Source organism: Lepisosteus platostomus, chromosome 22, assembly GCF_059453375.1.
Source record: "Lepisosteus platostomus isolate fLepPlt1 chromosome 22, fLepPlt1.hap1, whole genome shotgun sequence".
Taxonomy (NCBI): domain Eukaryota; kingdom Metazoa; phylum Chordata; class Actinopteri; order Semionotiformes; family Lepisosteidae; genus Lepisosteus; species Lepisosteus platostomus.
The window spans coordinates 11,323,444-11,340,917 of record NC_142632.1 but is presented as its reverse complement, the minus strand read 5'-3'; the positions used below and the strand labels follow the sequence as shown (position 1 = coordinate 11,340,917).

General features: G+C 46.8%; 1 protein-coding gene across 6 annotated transcripts in view; it reads right to left on the bottom strand.

Annotated features, from left to right (window-relative positions):
- cuedc1b (CUE domain containing 1b) overlaps positions 1 to 17,474 on the bottom strand; it is a 36,522-nt gene that overhangs the window by 6,735 nt on the left and 12,313 nt on the right. For 3 of the 6 annotated variants that reach the window (XM_088615654.1, XM_088615655.1, XM_088615657.1), the window contains exons 2-10: positions 8,262 to 9,126; positions 6,634 to 6,761; positions 5,714 to 5,840; positions 4,822 to 5,038; positions 4,171 to 4,242; positions 2,233 to 2,322; positions 1,258 to 1,348; positions 767 to 825; positions 323 to 392 (exon numbers count right to left, since the gene is read on the bottom strand). In XM_088615654.1, coding sequence (XP_088471780.1) covers positions 323 to 392; positions 767 to 825; positions 1,258 to 1,348; positions 2,233 to 2,322; positions 4,171 to 4,242; positions 4,822 to 5,038; positions 5,714 to 5,840; positions 6,634 to 6,761; positions 8,262 to 8,594 — 1,187 coding nt within the window. In that variant the 5' untranslated portion in view covers positions 8,595 to 9,126. Of the gene's footprint in view, positions 1 to 322; positions 393 to 766; positions 826 to 1,257; positions 1,349 to 2,232; positions 2,323 to 4,170; positions 4,243 to 4,821; positions 5,039 to 5,713; positions 5,841 to 6,633; positions 6,762 to 8,261; positions 9,127 to 9,514; positions 9,953 to 10,025; positions 10,443 to 17,474 lie in introns of those variants that run through there. The other 3 variants (XM_088615658.1, XM_088615659.1, XM_088615660.1) reach the window with 3 other exon arrangements.

Below are 17,474 nucleotides of genomic sequence, written 5' to 3'. Positions count from 1 at the left end.
GAGCTGCAGCGGGCTGCCAGTTGCGAGTTGCAGGGCGATATATAGTAGCTGCTGATAACTGTTAAACGTAGAAATTTGTTTAATGCAGTAGCGGGCATACCTTTTCCCACATGTGTTCACTGTCAAGCCCACCCTACAGTCCAGAGTGATGAACTGTCCGGTGTGTGTGTGTGTATATGCTAATCAACATCATGGCGCCACAGATTAACCACGTAAAATTGACTGAAATGGGTCACCCGATCCTCAAAGTGGATCTCAAGGAGCCAGTGATGAATCGATGCAATCGCTGCAGATGGATCAAGGAATCTGAGCTCTGTCTCACCATGACAATGCTTCCTTGTGAAGCTGCTCCTCTTCCTGAGCGACTTGACGTCTTTGCTGGCCCTCTTCTTCTGGGACAGAGACAGAGACGGGGTGTTCGGGTTAAACTGGGACCTGCAGACTAACACTTAGCTCTGCTGACCTCCTGGGGCACAGTGGTATAGTATTGTAGTGCTACACTCTGGGTTTAGCTTTAAACAATGTAAATCGCACTGAGTTCAAACATGTACCAAGTTCATGTTTCCCCCCCATTTTCTCCTTGTATCCTATTTCAGATTAAACCTTACGAACAGATAGCGCTGCATGAACTGCCCCTTGCACAAACTATAAAGAATGCTTTAAATAATTGTAATGTGTCTGCAACACTTCGTTGACTGTTTTTGCTTTCAGCATTACCACGATGGCGATAGAAGCGGTTTAAAAGAGCCGTAGCTCAGCATTTTACCACAGGAGTTTCCTTCAACGTCGTCTAAAAGGTTTGCAGTGGAGGCTGCCGTGCCCAGCCTGAGAGAGGCGGTTAAAGACAAAAACAAAGTCAAGACAACTGACTGCTGAACATTTCCTGGTATAAACAAAGGCCATTTCAAGTGTGTCAATATGCAATACTGTGACTGGACTTCCAAAAAAACACTATGGGCTTGGAAGGACTTTTGGAGGTCCTGATCCTCCCAGATTATAACAATGATGTTAAGATCGGCTGAGAGCCTAAGAAAATGTGATGTGATGCATCTGATACGGTTTCAGCCAAGCAAACCTATATCTCTTCAGTGAAGTCTACTGCATCCATACAGTGGCTATGTGTTCTATAACTATAATGTCAACCAGACCTGGGCTGCAACATCTGGGCAGGTAGAACTCTTTCAGCGGACCATCACTCTCAAAGGCAAGTTTCAGGAAGCCCCGGTCCAGCCCAAGGAGAGGAAGGAACAAGGATACGACTGGTGTTTCAGAGTTCTTCTCTTTGTCTTCCTCCTTTTGGTCTTCTCGGAGAAAGCCCTCGCGATTTCAAAAAGCTTCTTCCTGGTAGCTGCAGAGCACAGCATTCGGTCAGACACAACTTGGAGGCAATGACGGAACAGGACCAAACAGACCTCTCCTAATTGCAGACTATCCTGAAGGCACAGGCAGTATCATTGTCTCTGTAGAATTCGGTCATGCTCAGCTCTTGTGTTTAAGAGAGTCGGCAGGCAGGACACCTCTAGCGACTCTGGCTTTGATTGCTCTGTATTTAGGCTAAACATGTTTGACAGCTGGACTTGTGATGTTTTCAATGTCCAGATCTATCGATTCTGTATGTGTCTCCTGTAAAACAATGTTCACGGTAACACAGGAGCCCCCTCATGCTGTATCTGCGTTATACAAAGCACCAAAGGAAATGGCCTACGCTTTCAGAGGTGGTCTCTGAGAGAATGACAGGGTCTCTCTGCTAAACTCTCTGGGAGGCCTTTTGAAATAAAACTGATTTTGAAATTCACTGAACCCCAAAATTAACTTCCTGCACCCCTACACCTCCTTCTTGTATGACCTGCGATTGTATCCTGTAAATGTGCCGAGTGCTTGTCCACACATTTCTACTCATGATGACACAGGAGATACGCAGTGCAATACCTTACAGGTCAAGAAAGGCTGAATTTAAAAGCACAACACAAACTGGATACTGCTTTCCAGCTGTGGGGTCCACAATCCCTCTTGAAACCTTGACTTCTGTCCTTTTCAGCCTCTTGCCGATGCAACTCGCATTTGAACAAATACATATATAACAAAAGCAAGAAAGGAAAACTAAACCAGTGTAGGCAACCTCTCGCTAGCAAATGATTCACAACCAGAATGAAATGCCCAGGGGACTCTAGGATAAGCAGAAATAGAAAAGGAATGTATTCAGTCTCCAGACCCAAAAAAGAGGACACTTACATTTTCCCATGTGCTTGAGCTTATCTCGGAACAAGGCATCATCCGAGACGGCAGTACAGGCCTCCCCGGATCCCGAGGCACAAAGATCACCTGCAACAAACACACTAATGTGACGCAGAAATGGGCTAACAGACACACAGGCCTGGACAACGTCAGGTGCATTTCTAGCTTTAACTGCCCATGTGCGACTGCAGGCAGCAGGAGATGTAACCCAGGTGCTGAGTGCAGGGTCATTATGATGTCATAATAGCTCCCACTGGAGTCAGTTACAGAACTGGCGATCTGATGCTGGACAGAGTATAAGTGACGCAGATATGCATTTTCCTCCTCTGAGCGAACTTTTGGTCTGCCGAGACGGTATTGACCAATAAGAATCCAGATGGAGTTGCTCCCCCGATCAGACATTCTCCAGCTGAAGTGATTTTAAAACCCAGTACATTATCAGGACACTGAAAACGAAGGCTGTAAAAGAGTGCATAATGAGAGCCTGGTTTGAATATCTTTAAATGAGAAGTTCACAGGCTTAAAGATTTAGCAATTCAGGGCCGTGTTTATTGAGCTTGCTCAGCATTTATGGTTGTTAACTTTGTAAAATACATCATATAAAGTTACCTAAGCTCTATGTACTGTTTTTACTTCTGATTCAACAGTACCATGGTATGCTACACAGTCTGTGTTACAGACATAATTCAGACTCTTCCTCTTTATATGGCAGAACTCACTAGTCTAAGGAATTAGCAACCTGACCCTAAGGATGAGGCATAGGACCCCCTGTCTCTGCAAGGAATGAATCAGGGAGCCGCTACAAGGGTGAAGAGGGGGTCAAGGGGAAGATGCACGAAGGTGGGGCCTTTGCAAAAGTTTGCAACAAATTCCTAATGGTGCTTCGCAGCCGTGAGATGCCTTTGAGACCATATATGAACCAACTTCAGTGTGAACATGAAATACCCTCCTACTGCATGGGTCTCCTTGCCAAGCAGCATGATCTTGGATCATAAAGGTTACAAAGAGAGGAGGCCTTATAACCCATCATTAATATCCCTCAGATCTAATGACTTTATCCACTAGTGTTTTCTTGAAGGAAGCCAAGGTATCAACTTCAACAACAAGGCTGGGAAAGCCTGTCCCACACATTGCCCTTTTGGTTAAGAAGTGTCTCCTGTCCTCAGATTTAAATGCGTTCTGCGTCTGTGTCCTCTATTTCATGTTTCCTTGCTCGTCCTAACGAAAAGCACTGAGAATTTTAAATCTGAATTGTTGAATTCTTTGCGAGACTACAAAGCTTCAATTCATGTAATTTGGTGACTTTTCTCTGGACCTATTTGCAAAGTGGCAATATTTTATGTAACGCAGTGACTAAATCGGCACAGTTCTCTAAACAAGGTCTTGCTAGTGAACTGTTCTACACTTGACCCACTGAAGGTCTCTTAGAAGACCTTGCAGGTGTCCTACGAAATCAAAATGAACAATGGCAAACCCTGTGTCCCAGCTCTTTCAAGTCTTTAGCTATACCTTTATTCAACCCTTAACAGTCACAAAAGGTATGAAATCTTTAATGGTTACATGCTAATTGCATCGGCACGACAAGCACATGATGGTCCTCACAGGCCTGGGAATTGGTAAGCTTGGAAGAAATCTTAGCACACGGCGGAACACAAAAATGGGTTGTGGTACATCAGACAAAGACTACTGTGACTTATTTCTTTAAGATTTGTGCACTGGATTCTGAAAAAGGCCACTGCACAATTTGGCCCAATGATCATTTAACTTTTAATATGCAAGATAAAGAAACTTGATGCGTAATAAACGTCCATATGCAGAAGCTGTGCTGTGTTTAAGATCACAGGAATTACAGCCACTGGCGTGACACTGCAGTTCATTTGGAAAAATAGCTGCAGCGAGGCTGGGTGGTGGGCTGGAGAATTAAATGATATCTACCTGCTGTGGAATTCTCCATGCTAGCTGATGAATGATTGGATCGGGATTTCTTTGATTCATACTTCAGCCGATCTAAAACAGAGAGAATGGATGTTATGATGGCAATGACAGAACAAGACAGTGGGCAGCAGAGTCAGCAGCTCCAGGCTTAATTTTGTGACCAGGTTACAACTACGTCGGGGATCTCTGCCCCAAATGGCGCCCGTTAGAGTGCGGAAGCTGGGTAACTGGACACCAGCGATAACGTTGCAGAAGTGGCTGTGAGTTGTCCTGCCAAAAGCGAAAGCGTTGGTCAATTTGCAACGAGAAAACACCAGCTTAATGAGCCATCAAAGCAGACAATTCGGCAATGACACTGCTGACTGCAAAGTCGAATTTTTACATTTTTACTACGCAGGACGTTGAAGTGATGGGAAAGACAGACGAGACTGAAGCAGAAGGCTTGTGCGATGATGTAAAAAAGACTGAACCGTCGTTGCCCACTGCCTCACATCAGTAAAGAGGGCTCTCAAGCACCTGGGCTGACTCTTTTATATTGCCACACACCCTAAAGGCAGTTCATGGCAAGATGGAGCTCTGATGGGCTCAGGTTACACAGGGTGGCCCCCCACCCTGCCAGAAACCAGTGCCGGGCTTGGGGGCCCGCCCCACCTCTCTCCAGCGCGATGAGGAACTCGCGGTTGCGCTGCAGCTCCCTCATGAACTCCTCGTTCTGCAGGAAGAGGGCGATGCGCTCGTCCTCCAGGTACTGCTTCAGCTTCCTCTCCTGCTCTGTAGCCACGGTCACCGGCGCCAACTGCTGCGTTACCGACGACGACGACGACGACGAAGATGACGAGGCCGGCGGGGGGAGGCCCCCCTGAGACTTCTGGGAGGGGACAGACATGAGAACTGATCAAACGCTGGTCGAACCCCTGGCACTGTTGACCACCGCATCACTCGCCAAACGCCAAGCATGCTGCTGGTAGAATAAACCCTCTTGGATAAAAGAAAAGTTATTCAGCCCTTGAGTTAGTTCTGATCAGAATCCATTTTAAGGGTTTTGCCCAAATTGGGAAAGCTTGCCCTTGGTAGTCCGACAGTATCTTCTGACGGCTTCCCCTTGCACAAGAAAGGAAAAATAGTAACAACTTTCCAACAGATGAAAAGGTACGAAGTAACAAACGAGAAGAGATCATTCAGCCCATCTAGCTGTTTTTTGTAAATGAGACAATTTGGGCCGAAGGATCCAGAGATTTAAAGGAGTCGCACATATCAGGAATGGCACATGCAAAGACAGCTGCAGGAGGTCTCTGGCTTTATTCTCTTTTATTTTACTACGCCAGTTGAGGAGAAGTTCTGGATGCCCCAGGCATAGAGGGTATTTACTGGAGCAAGAGGAATCCAATACCTTGTTTAAGGGTATAATAGCAGCACTCCACCTGAGATTCGAATCTGCATCTCTCTGGTCCAGATTCCTAGCCAGTACACCACAATGCCTTCTGATGCATCAAAAGGCGTATTGCTCCCTGCAGAGCAGTGAAGGAACGTGGACGACTGGTACCTGCACACTGTCCATCTGCTGGGGAAGGATGCGCAGAAAGTCGTCTGGCAGGTTGCCGAGCAGCGGAGGATTCCAGTTCCTGTAGCTGCGCTGGGGCCGCGTGGCTGCAGGGGGCAGGGCGTCAAACCTGCGGGGAAGCAAAAGGCGTCGCTGGGGTCTCACTACCTCTCGCAGCCTAGCCTAGCCCCCCAGCCGGCAGGAGGAAGCCTCCCCGGCAATACCCTGAGCGCATCGGGCTTGAGCACAATTAACCCCCACTCATCCCCAGGTTGTGCCTTCCCCCTTAATCCCACTGCCGGGGCCTGCTCTCAGACTGCCTTCTCCCTCCCATCCTTGAACCCACTGCTGAAACAGATAGTGATGAGAGGGGAGTGCAGATGTGGTCAGCTCTCCTCTGCAGCCTTGTGATCTAGAGCTTCATTACCTGTCAGGTCCGGTGACTCATAGCGGTTATCTCTGTCACTGACAGGGCCCTCCCAGCCAGGAGACCAGGAGCTGTAATTGCCCCAAACTAACACCAGATGGTGCCATAAACAAAACTGACCTATTTCTTGGTAAATATGCATAGAACTAGAATATAGTTTTAAACCTCTGTTACTACTCGCTCCCTTAATGCATTTTTATTATGTCTTTTTAGTACGTGTTATAATTATTAACATTTACATGGCCTAGTTCTGCAGTATGCAGCTTCACCATTGCACAAAGATTTGGCTAATAAGCCCATTAAGCAAAGTGAATAAAGTTCAAAATTTAAATCTCTGTTTCAGCCTTTTTCATTTCCCGCCCCCACTCTTTCTTTGCTCTAGGCCTTGGAAATGAATCTCTCTTATTCAGTTATTAATATTTCTTCCCTGCCAGCTGCCCTTCAAACTCCCTCTCCTCAGCGCCTCATGGCTGTAAGCCCGCCCCTTCCTGTTTACCTGGGAGGTGGGGTGGGTGGGGCCTCAGGGTACTTCCTGTCATAGATGTGCATGTCGTAGGTGGGTGGGGAGTAAACTGGGGGGGGCTCCTCATCAGAGCTGTCTGGCTCTAGAGTGCGCTCCAGAATCTGGAAAACATGAGAGGCACATAAGGAGAGGAAGAGTCTGATGAAGGCGGGATCGAAGAGTGAATCGAACGAGATGACACAGTGTGCTTGTCTCCAGACTGGGTGGCAGAAAGAGCTTTAGAAGCTTCAACTGGATTAGAATGAATATACTCCACAGTGCAAGCCTACAAACAAGATACCAGGTTCAGATAAACATTAGGTCACAAAGCGGAACAGCAGAGAAACAGATCCTAAGTTAACATCGGCTATTGATTTCTACTATTAAGAGACATGATTGACTCGAGTCTTGGGACCGAAATGTTCCTCGCCTGTTCTGGGGAATCCCCTGAGTTTCTTTTTGGACCCCAAAGGGGCTCACAAGATAACCGTCCCTGAACAGATTACTTCCGATTTACAGCCTTATAATGCTGACCTGGAACATGCATCTCTGCACACTCTGCTGCAGTGAAATCAAGGCAGAGGACAACATTCTATTTACACAAAGCCTTCAGAAGTGAGTCAACAGTGCAAACATTAAAACTGGAGGCCAAGGCAGGGAGGCGAAACCAATGCCTGGCATCTAAAGTGAATTTAGTTTTATGCCTGACTTGCGATCAAATCAATTTATTATGAACAGCCCCGCATCTCCACTCGGAGGCTCATGAAACTTGAGCTTAATGCTTTGCATTAGAGTGACGTTCAGTTGTCAGGCTCCAAGAATATCCCAGAATACCTCATAATAAGCAGAGGTTGGAGGGGCTGGAGCTATGTGAGTGGATTCTTGTATCTGCAGGTATTCACAATTGCAGACCCAGATCATCCTCATCAACTGTTTCTGTTCGTGTCTCAAAGCATCGCAAGTCACGAGTTCTGTATCAATTCTCTACATTCTGCAACGTAATTTTTCATAATTAATGCAAAGGTGAATGTTTTTTAATGGTTGTACAGAAACACTTATTTCTCCTGGAAAGGATAATAAATTCCTACACTGCATAACACCCAGTTTTTTCCATGTCTGCTCAGGATTGTACATGAAACAAGCTGGCTAATTAAAATTGTGTACAAAAAACCTGTAAAGGCCATCAACCAAAACATTTCACCCACCCCCTCCCCCGAATCACCACTAACAAATAAAATGAATTGTTCCACACTGATGTTGCTGAACGAACTAATGAACAGACAGACAGATGGGATGCTCAGAGGAGTAGGATGGACAGCACAGCCAACTCCTGGGAAAAGTCCTGAACTTTGAAATTTGAGATTAAAAACCAAAAGGAGTAGTTGGGACGTTCCACAGTTTTGAATAAAAACAATTAGAAACCAAACCAAAGGAACAGGTGAAGTTTCATTCCATGCTGAAAGGAAAAGAGTCTTCATCAGCCGAAACGCTGTCTCTTTTCCGTCCAGCATGGACAGGACTGAACTTTGTACCTGTTCCTTAGCAGCCTACGCATTCTGCCGCAGCTTCCTCGATCCAGCGTCCTCGGAAACAAAGCCAGGCCGTCTTTAGGCCTCCCTCACCTCAGGGGGGATGCTGTCCTCGGAGTCGGAGCTGTCCGTCGAGCCAGGCCCGTCGATGCTCATCTGCAGCAGCTGGTCGATGGTGGCATCCACCGCGCCGTTGTTGGCCCGCAGGACGCACTCGATGACCTCGTAGTCCATGCTGGGGAACATGGTCTTGAAGTCCTCCATGGCCTGGTTGAACTCCAGGCGCCTGACCTGCCGGGTGGGCCGGCTGTTGTTGAGCTCGCCGGCGGGCGCCGCGCCGCTGCCCCTGGAGCCCCCGCCATTCCCGCCGCCGCTGCCACCGCCGCCGCTGCTGCTGCTGCTGCTGCGCCGGAACAGGCTGGTCATCCTGAACAGCGTCAGCCACAGATCCCCTCGCCTGCTCCGCCTCCTCCTGCGCGCCGCCTGCGAAAACGTGGCGCCGAGTCCTCCCGGCCCTCTCTCGCTCCCCTCTGGTGTCTCGTCTCGCTTCGTTTCCCCCCCCCCCCGGCTCCGGCCCCGTCACCCCGTCATCCTCGCCGCACGGGCCTGCTCACCCGCTGGGAACACCTGCGAGCGCTCGCTCTCTCTCCGTCCCCTCTCGCGCTGGCGAGGGAAAACCACAAGCGCCTCTTTTTTTACCCTCGGATTCTACCTCTAATTTTTGTCCCTTCTTAAAAAAGGCTCCTTCTACCCGCCGAGGGAATATCGCACAGCAGGTGACCGGCCTAGTTCCATGACGTTGACTCGATCCGTTCGGTTCCCCCCCCCAGCCACGCGCTTAGTAGGAGAGCGCTGCGCTTTCTGGGATACGTCCCTGGTGCTTTTGGAGGGGAAAAGATCTTCAGGCCCGAGGAAGCGTCTCTGGCTCGCCCACCATCTCAGTCCGACACCCCAGCTCCTGTAAAAACAAACAAGACCTTGGTGGAGCCAGATTCTGACACGGCAGGAGCTTTCTGTAACAGAAAAGACCTGCATCAGGGCAGAAGACAAAGGCCTCATCTTTAACCTCTACCTGAGGACTTTCCAAGAGCTCTGATGTGACCAAAAGCCAAGGATCTTTTAAGACCTTTACACCATGTAGGTGATCACTGGATCCCTGCATGGTTCTGTCCCAAAGCCAACTGCGTTTTCTTCCATGGCACTGGTTCCCCTTGTCACAGGAACCAGAAGAGGACTTCTTAAATCATAGGTGGGAGGCTGCCTCAGCATGGTACGGCGTACAACTTCTCACACAAAGGCATGCGGCTCAGCCGATGCAAAGAATTTGAAAGAAAAGCCGAGCAAACCTGAACGAACATTGGCTTTCGTTTAGAATCGGCGCTGAAGACCAACATGCGCCGCAGGCAAGACAACCCCCGGCTCCCGAAGGCAGGCTTCGTGTTCGTCTTGAGACGACTTGCGATTTGCGTCCCAAACGCGAAGCTTTCACAGACGAAGCTGGCTGGGTTTCGAGCGTGGCCCAGGTGTGTGAAAAGTGAGCCCCAGAAAAATGACAGAAGGGGGCTGCTGCATGAATGGCGGTCTTCTCGGGTTAATGCACATAAAAGGGAAAAAGCAACCAGGCATTCTGGAGCTGAAAGGAATGTCCTACATAGACAGGACGAAGGAACTCAACCTTCTCAGTCTTGAACAGAGAAGACCAGGAGGGCACCTGACTCACATATTCCGAACCCTCGAGGACGCTGACAAAGTCAAACCTACTCCTGTGGGCTTCTTCAGAATCAACAGTTGAACACAAACTTGAGAAAACAAATGGAAACTACACAGAAGAGGACTGGAGGCCCTTTTTTCTTTTACCCCAGGGTTTGTTTGAGTCTGGAGCTACTCTGTCGTCTTTAACTGCCCTGATGTCGAAGGCCACTGCTCGGGAACCGCTGCCTGATCTCGGCGGGAGCAGGAGCGGAGCTCTCGATGGCGGAGCGTGCCGTCTGCTCAGTTTACCATCACGCCCTCGCCCCGCGAGCGCCTGCTTCCCCAGCTCCCTGGTTTCCATGGAGACATTGCGATCTCTGGGCACAACAAACCTCCTGCCAACACCAGCCAGGCAGAGACAAGGAGACGGGCACTGCCACTCATACAGCAGCCAGTGGCAGCTAAACGCAGCTCTCGGGCAGGTTATGGGCAGTAGTTTTCACGCTAAAAACTATAAGAAAGATGATTATGACCCATTGTCTTAAGCGGTTTTAAACATCCAGATCACTCTGACAGAAGCCATTGGGAATGGACTTAAGACCACCTTAATTTCACTACTTCAAACCTTGATTTCAGTTTTTTTAGGTGGAAAAATAGGAAGTTTATTTAAACAGCAGAGTCCGCAAGAATCTGTTCCTCCTTTCTTCTTGTTAGTTATAAAAGCAGAAAAGAGACTTTTGTCCTATACTGCCTATATTAAATTGCTCTCCCCTTTGAGAACTTTTTTTAGATCTGTTTTGCATCATGCTGTGCTCATCCCACTGTATTTTGTTTTTTATTTTTTGATTAGGAAAATAAAAGCGTCCATACATACCAGGACTGCGTGAAAGGTACAAGGTACAAGGTACAGGCAGTGAGAACCCATTACTCCCAACAAGCTCTCTGTCAGCAGTTAGTTACTAACTGATCTGAGGATCTCATCCAGACATTTTTAAAAGAAACCAGAGTTTCCAGTTGTATGCAAGTGAGAGAAAAAGGCCATACACAATGCAACACATTATAATTTAAGGACAGAAAACTCTGGGCAAGTTTTCCACTTCTATTATTGTCCATGGCTGATATTCCTTAAATGAGCACTTATAACGATACAAATAGCTTAGTGCACAAAGGTTTCCTCTGGTAATATTCATGAATAATTCAATGTATTCAAAGCTGCCAAATGGCGTTCATCACTGACATTAAGAAGCCTGCTGAACAGATCTCACCAGCGTACACAAACATTCAGACCCAATTTTCAAAAATGAAATTAATCGGGGAAAAAAAAACTCCTGTAGACACACTTACAAAAACCACACACACAAGCTCGGTCTGCACACAGACACACATTAAATCATTTTTGCTTATGGTTTAACCAAGCACATTATTAATGAGAGGTAGAAATGTTAATGGCCAACCTCATCGGATTGATCTCCCCCTCCACATACTGTACAAAACATCGATCAGTAATTTTGAAATACATTACAGCCTTCTTTCTTCCCCACCTCCCCAGTACACAGAAGGATCTGGGGCCTCTCTGCTCTGGCTGGTGCTATGCTCCTTCAGAAAACATGAAAACGCGTGGAAATGTTACGCATATTTTACTGTCATAAAAACGGCATTTCATCCACATGAGACAGGTAGCAGTCTAAGTGATCGATCACCTCTGGAACAGAAGACAGACCAGCAAACAAGAGCGAAGATAAGGCTGGGAGGAGAGGAAGGCACAGGCCACTGTCACTGTCTGTACGGTCCTCATGAAACAGGCCAAAAAGAATTGTGGGAAGAAAAAGCATTTGACCAGACCGCTTGGATGCAGAGCCACTCGGCGATGCAGTGTGATGCGAACGGTGCTTCCTTCAGCCATGCCCACATGGTACTGCCAGGGTCCAGCTGAGAAGACAGCAGCCAGCCTGCCTCTGATTAGCACGGAATGAGGTTCCCTCACAAAGACCAGTGCTGAATGCTGATCAAGTCCAACACAATGGGCCGTGGAGAGCTGCGACATTCCTTTTAATGGATGACTTCATTCTTTCTGTACTGTATATATGCTTTTAGGCCTTTCGGAACTGATCAGAATAAACCAACTTGGGATTTTACGAGACGGCAGAGTGAGACAAAAGATGCAGTGTAAGAGAACAATGCTGCTGAGCGAGACTGCATTTCAGAGTGTTTAGTAAGACGCTGTATAGAGGGGAACTGCAACTCAAAGGCCTATGGTTTAGGATGAAACCTGGTGGGTTTTTACGGTTTTTGCTCTTAGTATGGACCTATGATCGGCGGATGATTTCCAGGATCTCTTTCGAATGAAAGCGTGCCCTTTTTAAGAAAGGCTTCTGAAACGCCCCATCCCTAGGCCTTGCATCCAGGATAAACCCAGACCACAGACAGGCTGTCAGGAGTTATTTCGTGGACGATGGCTGCCCAACTCGGATGCTCCAGCCCGGCCAGAGAGCTCGCCTGCGATTGGCCCAGATCTGCCCGCTGTGAGAGGCCTGCACTGGCAGCCATGGGTAATCGCTTTCATGCTTGGATGGATGCCGCCAAGGGGACTCGCAGTGCCCCCCTGTGAGGAGCTGTCGCCTGCGACGGGCCGGCCTGGGCGCTCTTCCACTCCGGAACAGGGCCATTGAGCTGGCAGCAGCAGCTGCAGAAGAGTCTTTGACTTTATCTATGGCAAACGCCAATCAAACACCCCACAACACGAAGCAGCACACTTTGGATTTTAGGCCTCTGCGTATGTGATCACAATAGGTACAAAGCACATGATCTAAAAGGAGACTTTACTTTTAAGTTCTCTTGAGTGGTTGTAGTTTGCCGTTTTCTTTTGGTTGGCTCCCTCCAGAAAACAGCACTTAATCAGTTTCGTGTGAGAGGATGAGGATATCAAAATGAATGAGCCGCACTTGGTGATTTTGGTATAATCGAACAAAGCACCCCTCCTCACGCTTGGCAGTTCAAATCTTTGATTATGAAAGAAGTGCAGTGTTTGATTTTCATTCTGAAGGCGAAGAGAATGCCTTTTGTTTGCACTAACTGTAGAGAATGTATCTGGTTACCATTTCAAACACCAAAGCATAATGGGTAATTCAAAACTCTGAAAAGGATGTAAATACTCTGAGCTTTTGACCTGAAACCATGCCACTGTACAATACTGTATGCGCAAGTTCTTCTAAGGGCTAGGTCTAAATTAAAAAAAATCATAGCATTAGGCCTCCAAAAGGAGTCTCTTGTTGTTGTGAGAAAACTCAATACTTCGGTTTTATTGAAGCTGAATCTGGAATGGGTCTTCAATATTTAATTTATTCCTCTTGACGCAAACCAGATTACATCTCTCCACACGGAGCAGGAATTTACTGGTGTGGCCTACATCCTTTCCCTGACAATAATAAATCTGTCTCCCCCATGTACCGTTAATGTGCATTACGCTGAATGCAGTTTCTCCTTCTCCTAAGAAGTGAAGAAATAATTGCATCTTTCAAAGGAGGAGCTCTAGAAGTTCAAAGATCAAGGCTTTCAGAGCCATTAACACTTTTCAGGTGTGTACTTGACCAAGAGTAATTGAGAAATGCATTTTAGTTCCTGCAACACAGCACTGCCTGTGTATCAAATTAAACCTTTGTTGAATTCACAGAATGTCCACCTAATGCCTGCACCACTGGTAGGTGATTCGGATCTGCAATGAAGTACACTGTAAGCTATGATCAAAGTGCTTCAGAGCATGGCATCCACCAGCTGTGGCAGAGGTGCAGCAATACAAAGGTTAAGATTGTACCAGGGGGCTCTATTCTCGAATGGTGAATCAGCTAAACAGCTGCTCAGGCTGCAGTTACCCATGCAATTTGTATCAGGCATATAACCACAGCACTGCATAGCACAGGGGGTGATGGGAGAGGGCCAGCTATGCATTCTTCAGTGGAACAATACATAGAATAGAAATACACTGAAGAACATGTGGCAGCAAGAATGCAACAGCTCCCATTTGAAGAAGGGTAGTACTTATTGGCAGGGCACAAATCCATTCATTTGTATTACGCGGAGCACAACCAGGGCCACGCCTGTTCACATACAGCACAAAGACATTGAGAGCCCATTTTGTCTCTCCCTGGCATTACAGGCAGGGCGCATGTTAACTGAGAGATGCGATTCCTTAGAGTACAGCTGGAGGTGACCTGGTTAAAGCAGGCTGCTGTACCACATGACTGCACAGGAGTAACAGCAGCATGTTATCACAACAAAATAGGGGCTTCGTGCCTCACGTTCACATCTACCCCACCATCTGAAAACTGACCTGGAGTTCTTTTTACTGATGAAGATAATGTGCTGCCGAAGAGTTATGGGACAGCTATGTATATAGTATGCACACTGTCCAGGTTGCATTTCATTATTCAACACTGGGTGACCCTGGAACACTGGATATAGTCAGTCAGATCAATGCTGAATGAGGATAAAAGTCTGGAGGCTAAGCTCCAAATAGGAGGACATTTTGCTCACTACAGAGATTTGCAGTCACAGGCCTTGAGTCTTTACAATATGGGAAGTGGTTTTATCAATGAGATGGAACCGTGTTTCAGTCTCTGAGGGGGAAGACAACGCAGTACAACATCATTTTGTCTCAGTAATATGTTCATGCGGGCCTTAATAATATTCTCCATAGACTTCAAGAATTAAATTAACTCCACTGCTTCTGCTGTCTGCACTGACAGACAACATCAAAACTCCTTGTTTTGTGAGTCATCATTCACTCATTAGATGCTTCAGGGGACAAAAAGATCGCAAAAGATGTGGAGAACTAGAGTGAATCTGTGTCCAATCTGCAGTGCACGTCCTAATTATTCCAGTTCTACTCCCACTATAGTGGTAACCAGAACAAAACATATTAAGATTTTGAATATATAGTTGTGCAGATATGTCTTCATAATATTTGTTAACAAGTGATTCATAGTAACAGTAAACAGATGTTCTTTAATATTCCCTTTGCTCACAACTTCAGTGTTAATATTTAAACAACTGTAAGCTATGCTTTAACATCAAAGTGCTTCCTGTTGAGAACAGAAAACTTTACTTCCTGCTCTCATTCTTTTCTTGTCCGCAGCTCAACAAGAGGACTTCAAAATAATAAAACGAAAAAGGACGTTTAATAGTTGACACAAAAGCAATCTCTGTTGGGGGAAGAAAAGACCTTTGTCGCACACTAACAAATGCTTTAGGCAGGGAGCTTTTCACTTGTTAAAAAAACTGCAGATTCCTTAGTTAAGAGCACTACGGCATTAAATCTAAAGAACTGAAACCTTGCACATACTGCTCCAGCAGCAGCCCTGCTTTGTAATTTCCACAATGCCATATTAATCTGTACCTATGATCGCGCTATATTTAGCAGCAGAATCTGAAGCTCTTTGTCCTGTGGACAAGACTATAGCTGCTTACCCACACAGAAGGACAGCAAGCTGGGCTGCCCTTGCAGAGCGTGTGGTGCAGAAGGTTATATCAATCGCCTTTATTCAACCCTACAGATAAAAGGCTGCATCCAGCTGTGAGGCTAAACAGAGATCCTATTGCCACAGGTCTCTCTGGTTTGCCTCCTGTCCTGGCCTCCAATTTATTCTCTCCGAGCTTGGATCAATATTCCTGTGTCCTGTACAATTTGTAAGGGAAAAAGACACAGAAATCGTTTGGGGAAAAAATGTCTAAAGTAGCAGTGATAGGCAGCTCTGAAACAAGCAATGATGCGTTATGCGTTTCGTTTTAAAAAATACATTGAGTCTCTTCATCCCCATGGTGACCTGCTCCAGTGGACAGTGTAGTGACTCTTGATCGCCTTTGTTTTTCCTTTACCAAGCACAGCTGTAGTACCCCTTTTCTGGGGGCAGGGGCTCCCCCTGGGGTAGGGCCCATTGCTGCCCCCCCTTCCATCCCCTGTTTTCACATGACTCTTCTGAGCAAGAGGTAAGCGACTCTGGTTGCTAGGAGACGTGGCTGCGGAAGAAACTGGCGTTTTTGGTGATGGCGGACATTACCCACATAAATCTACTTGAAGCAAATCACTGTGGAAGCCTACATCGTACAAGGAAAATGAGACGCGGCACACTGCAACAGAGGCTATTTTTCCTGATCACAGCACTGGCTGACACTCATGATTAAAGTTTAACACCTCCACAGGAAAAAGCCCCTGTCCAGGAGTGAAGGGTCACACTCAATAACAGCAGAGAGAGGGGTTGGAGCTTCCCCCAGGAGTTCCTCCCAGAACACTAGAACATTGTTGACACAGAGGAGACACACCAGTAACCAGCAGTAAATGGACATGTGGACAAAGTCCGAGTGATGGTACCCTCTCCAGACCTCTGCAGCAGACTGGGGGGATCCCTCAGAGAGTGACCCCTCCATTCTGCCACGTGTTCCAGGGCTGAGTGAAGACGGGCACCATACAGTATATTTCTTTTATCGTCCTCTTCTTGTATTCTATAGATCGGAGATTCTGTCACAGCGAGTCAAAGGGAAAAAGGTCAGTGTATTTAACAGCTGATCAATCCACTTGACCAAAAACCCCTTTAGAGGTGTGTTGCTGAACTAAGAAAGAAGCCATTATTATATGTTTTCCTATGATTTAAGTTATGTATGTGTGTAGATGCAACTTGCAAAAAAAACTATCAGTGTAGAACCTACTGTGTTCATACTTGTGATTCTGGGAATTCCACTCAGGAAATGCCATCATCCAAGCTCAGGGTCATGCGTTTAAGCCCCATGTTGGGAACCACCCATTCGGGCAGCATGGTGCAGGAGTGGCTTGGGCACTAGACTTGTAAATGGAAAGCGAAATCAAAGGATGGGCATCGCTGTTACCACCGAATGCTTCATTCCGACTGTGTGCTTGATTAAAACGGCCAGATGTGGAAATGGATAAAACAAAAGTTGCTTGGATAAATGCATTGGCCAAATAATCAAAGCAGAATAATAAAAAAACATAACCCTCTCAAAGCACTGATCGTATTTGATTGCAATGTGCAATGTGCTCAGCCAGATTTCTTCTGGCATGCGTGCATGAATTACTGGAACTCTGTTTTGTGCTGTTATCGACCTCTTCGCATGCTCTGTGTGGCTGTTTGTAATTTGATTGTTTATTGTTGTAAACGTTTATATGGCTGTGCTCTGTGTTAAATGCGTTACGTGTCGTGGAGCCCCAGTAATGTCTGTCTGTTCTGCCAGCTTGTGTCAGGTTACAGAACCTGCAGCCTCCCCCTGTTAAACAAAGACAGATGAACCTGTGTCTCTGTCACACTTCCCAGCTCAGTCTAGTAAGAACACTGGCCTGATCATCAGACTTACATAAGAAATGCATCCACCTGGCTCATGCCCTAAACGCAGAAGCTCCTCATCCTTAACTGAATGAACTCTGCCGGGATCACAGCAGACAGGCTCAATGAAGTCAAGGGAAGGGCAGGCATGTCTCCACCACAAACTCCAGCACTCAGTCAGAAATGCTACCCTGCATTTTCCATTACGGGCAAATTGCCCGGCTCCATAGTAAATCAATGACACTGGAGAGCCAGTGTTAAACGTGAAATGTAGCATTTTCTTCTT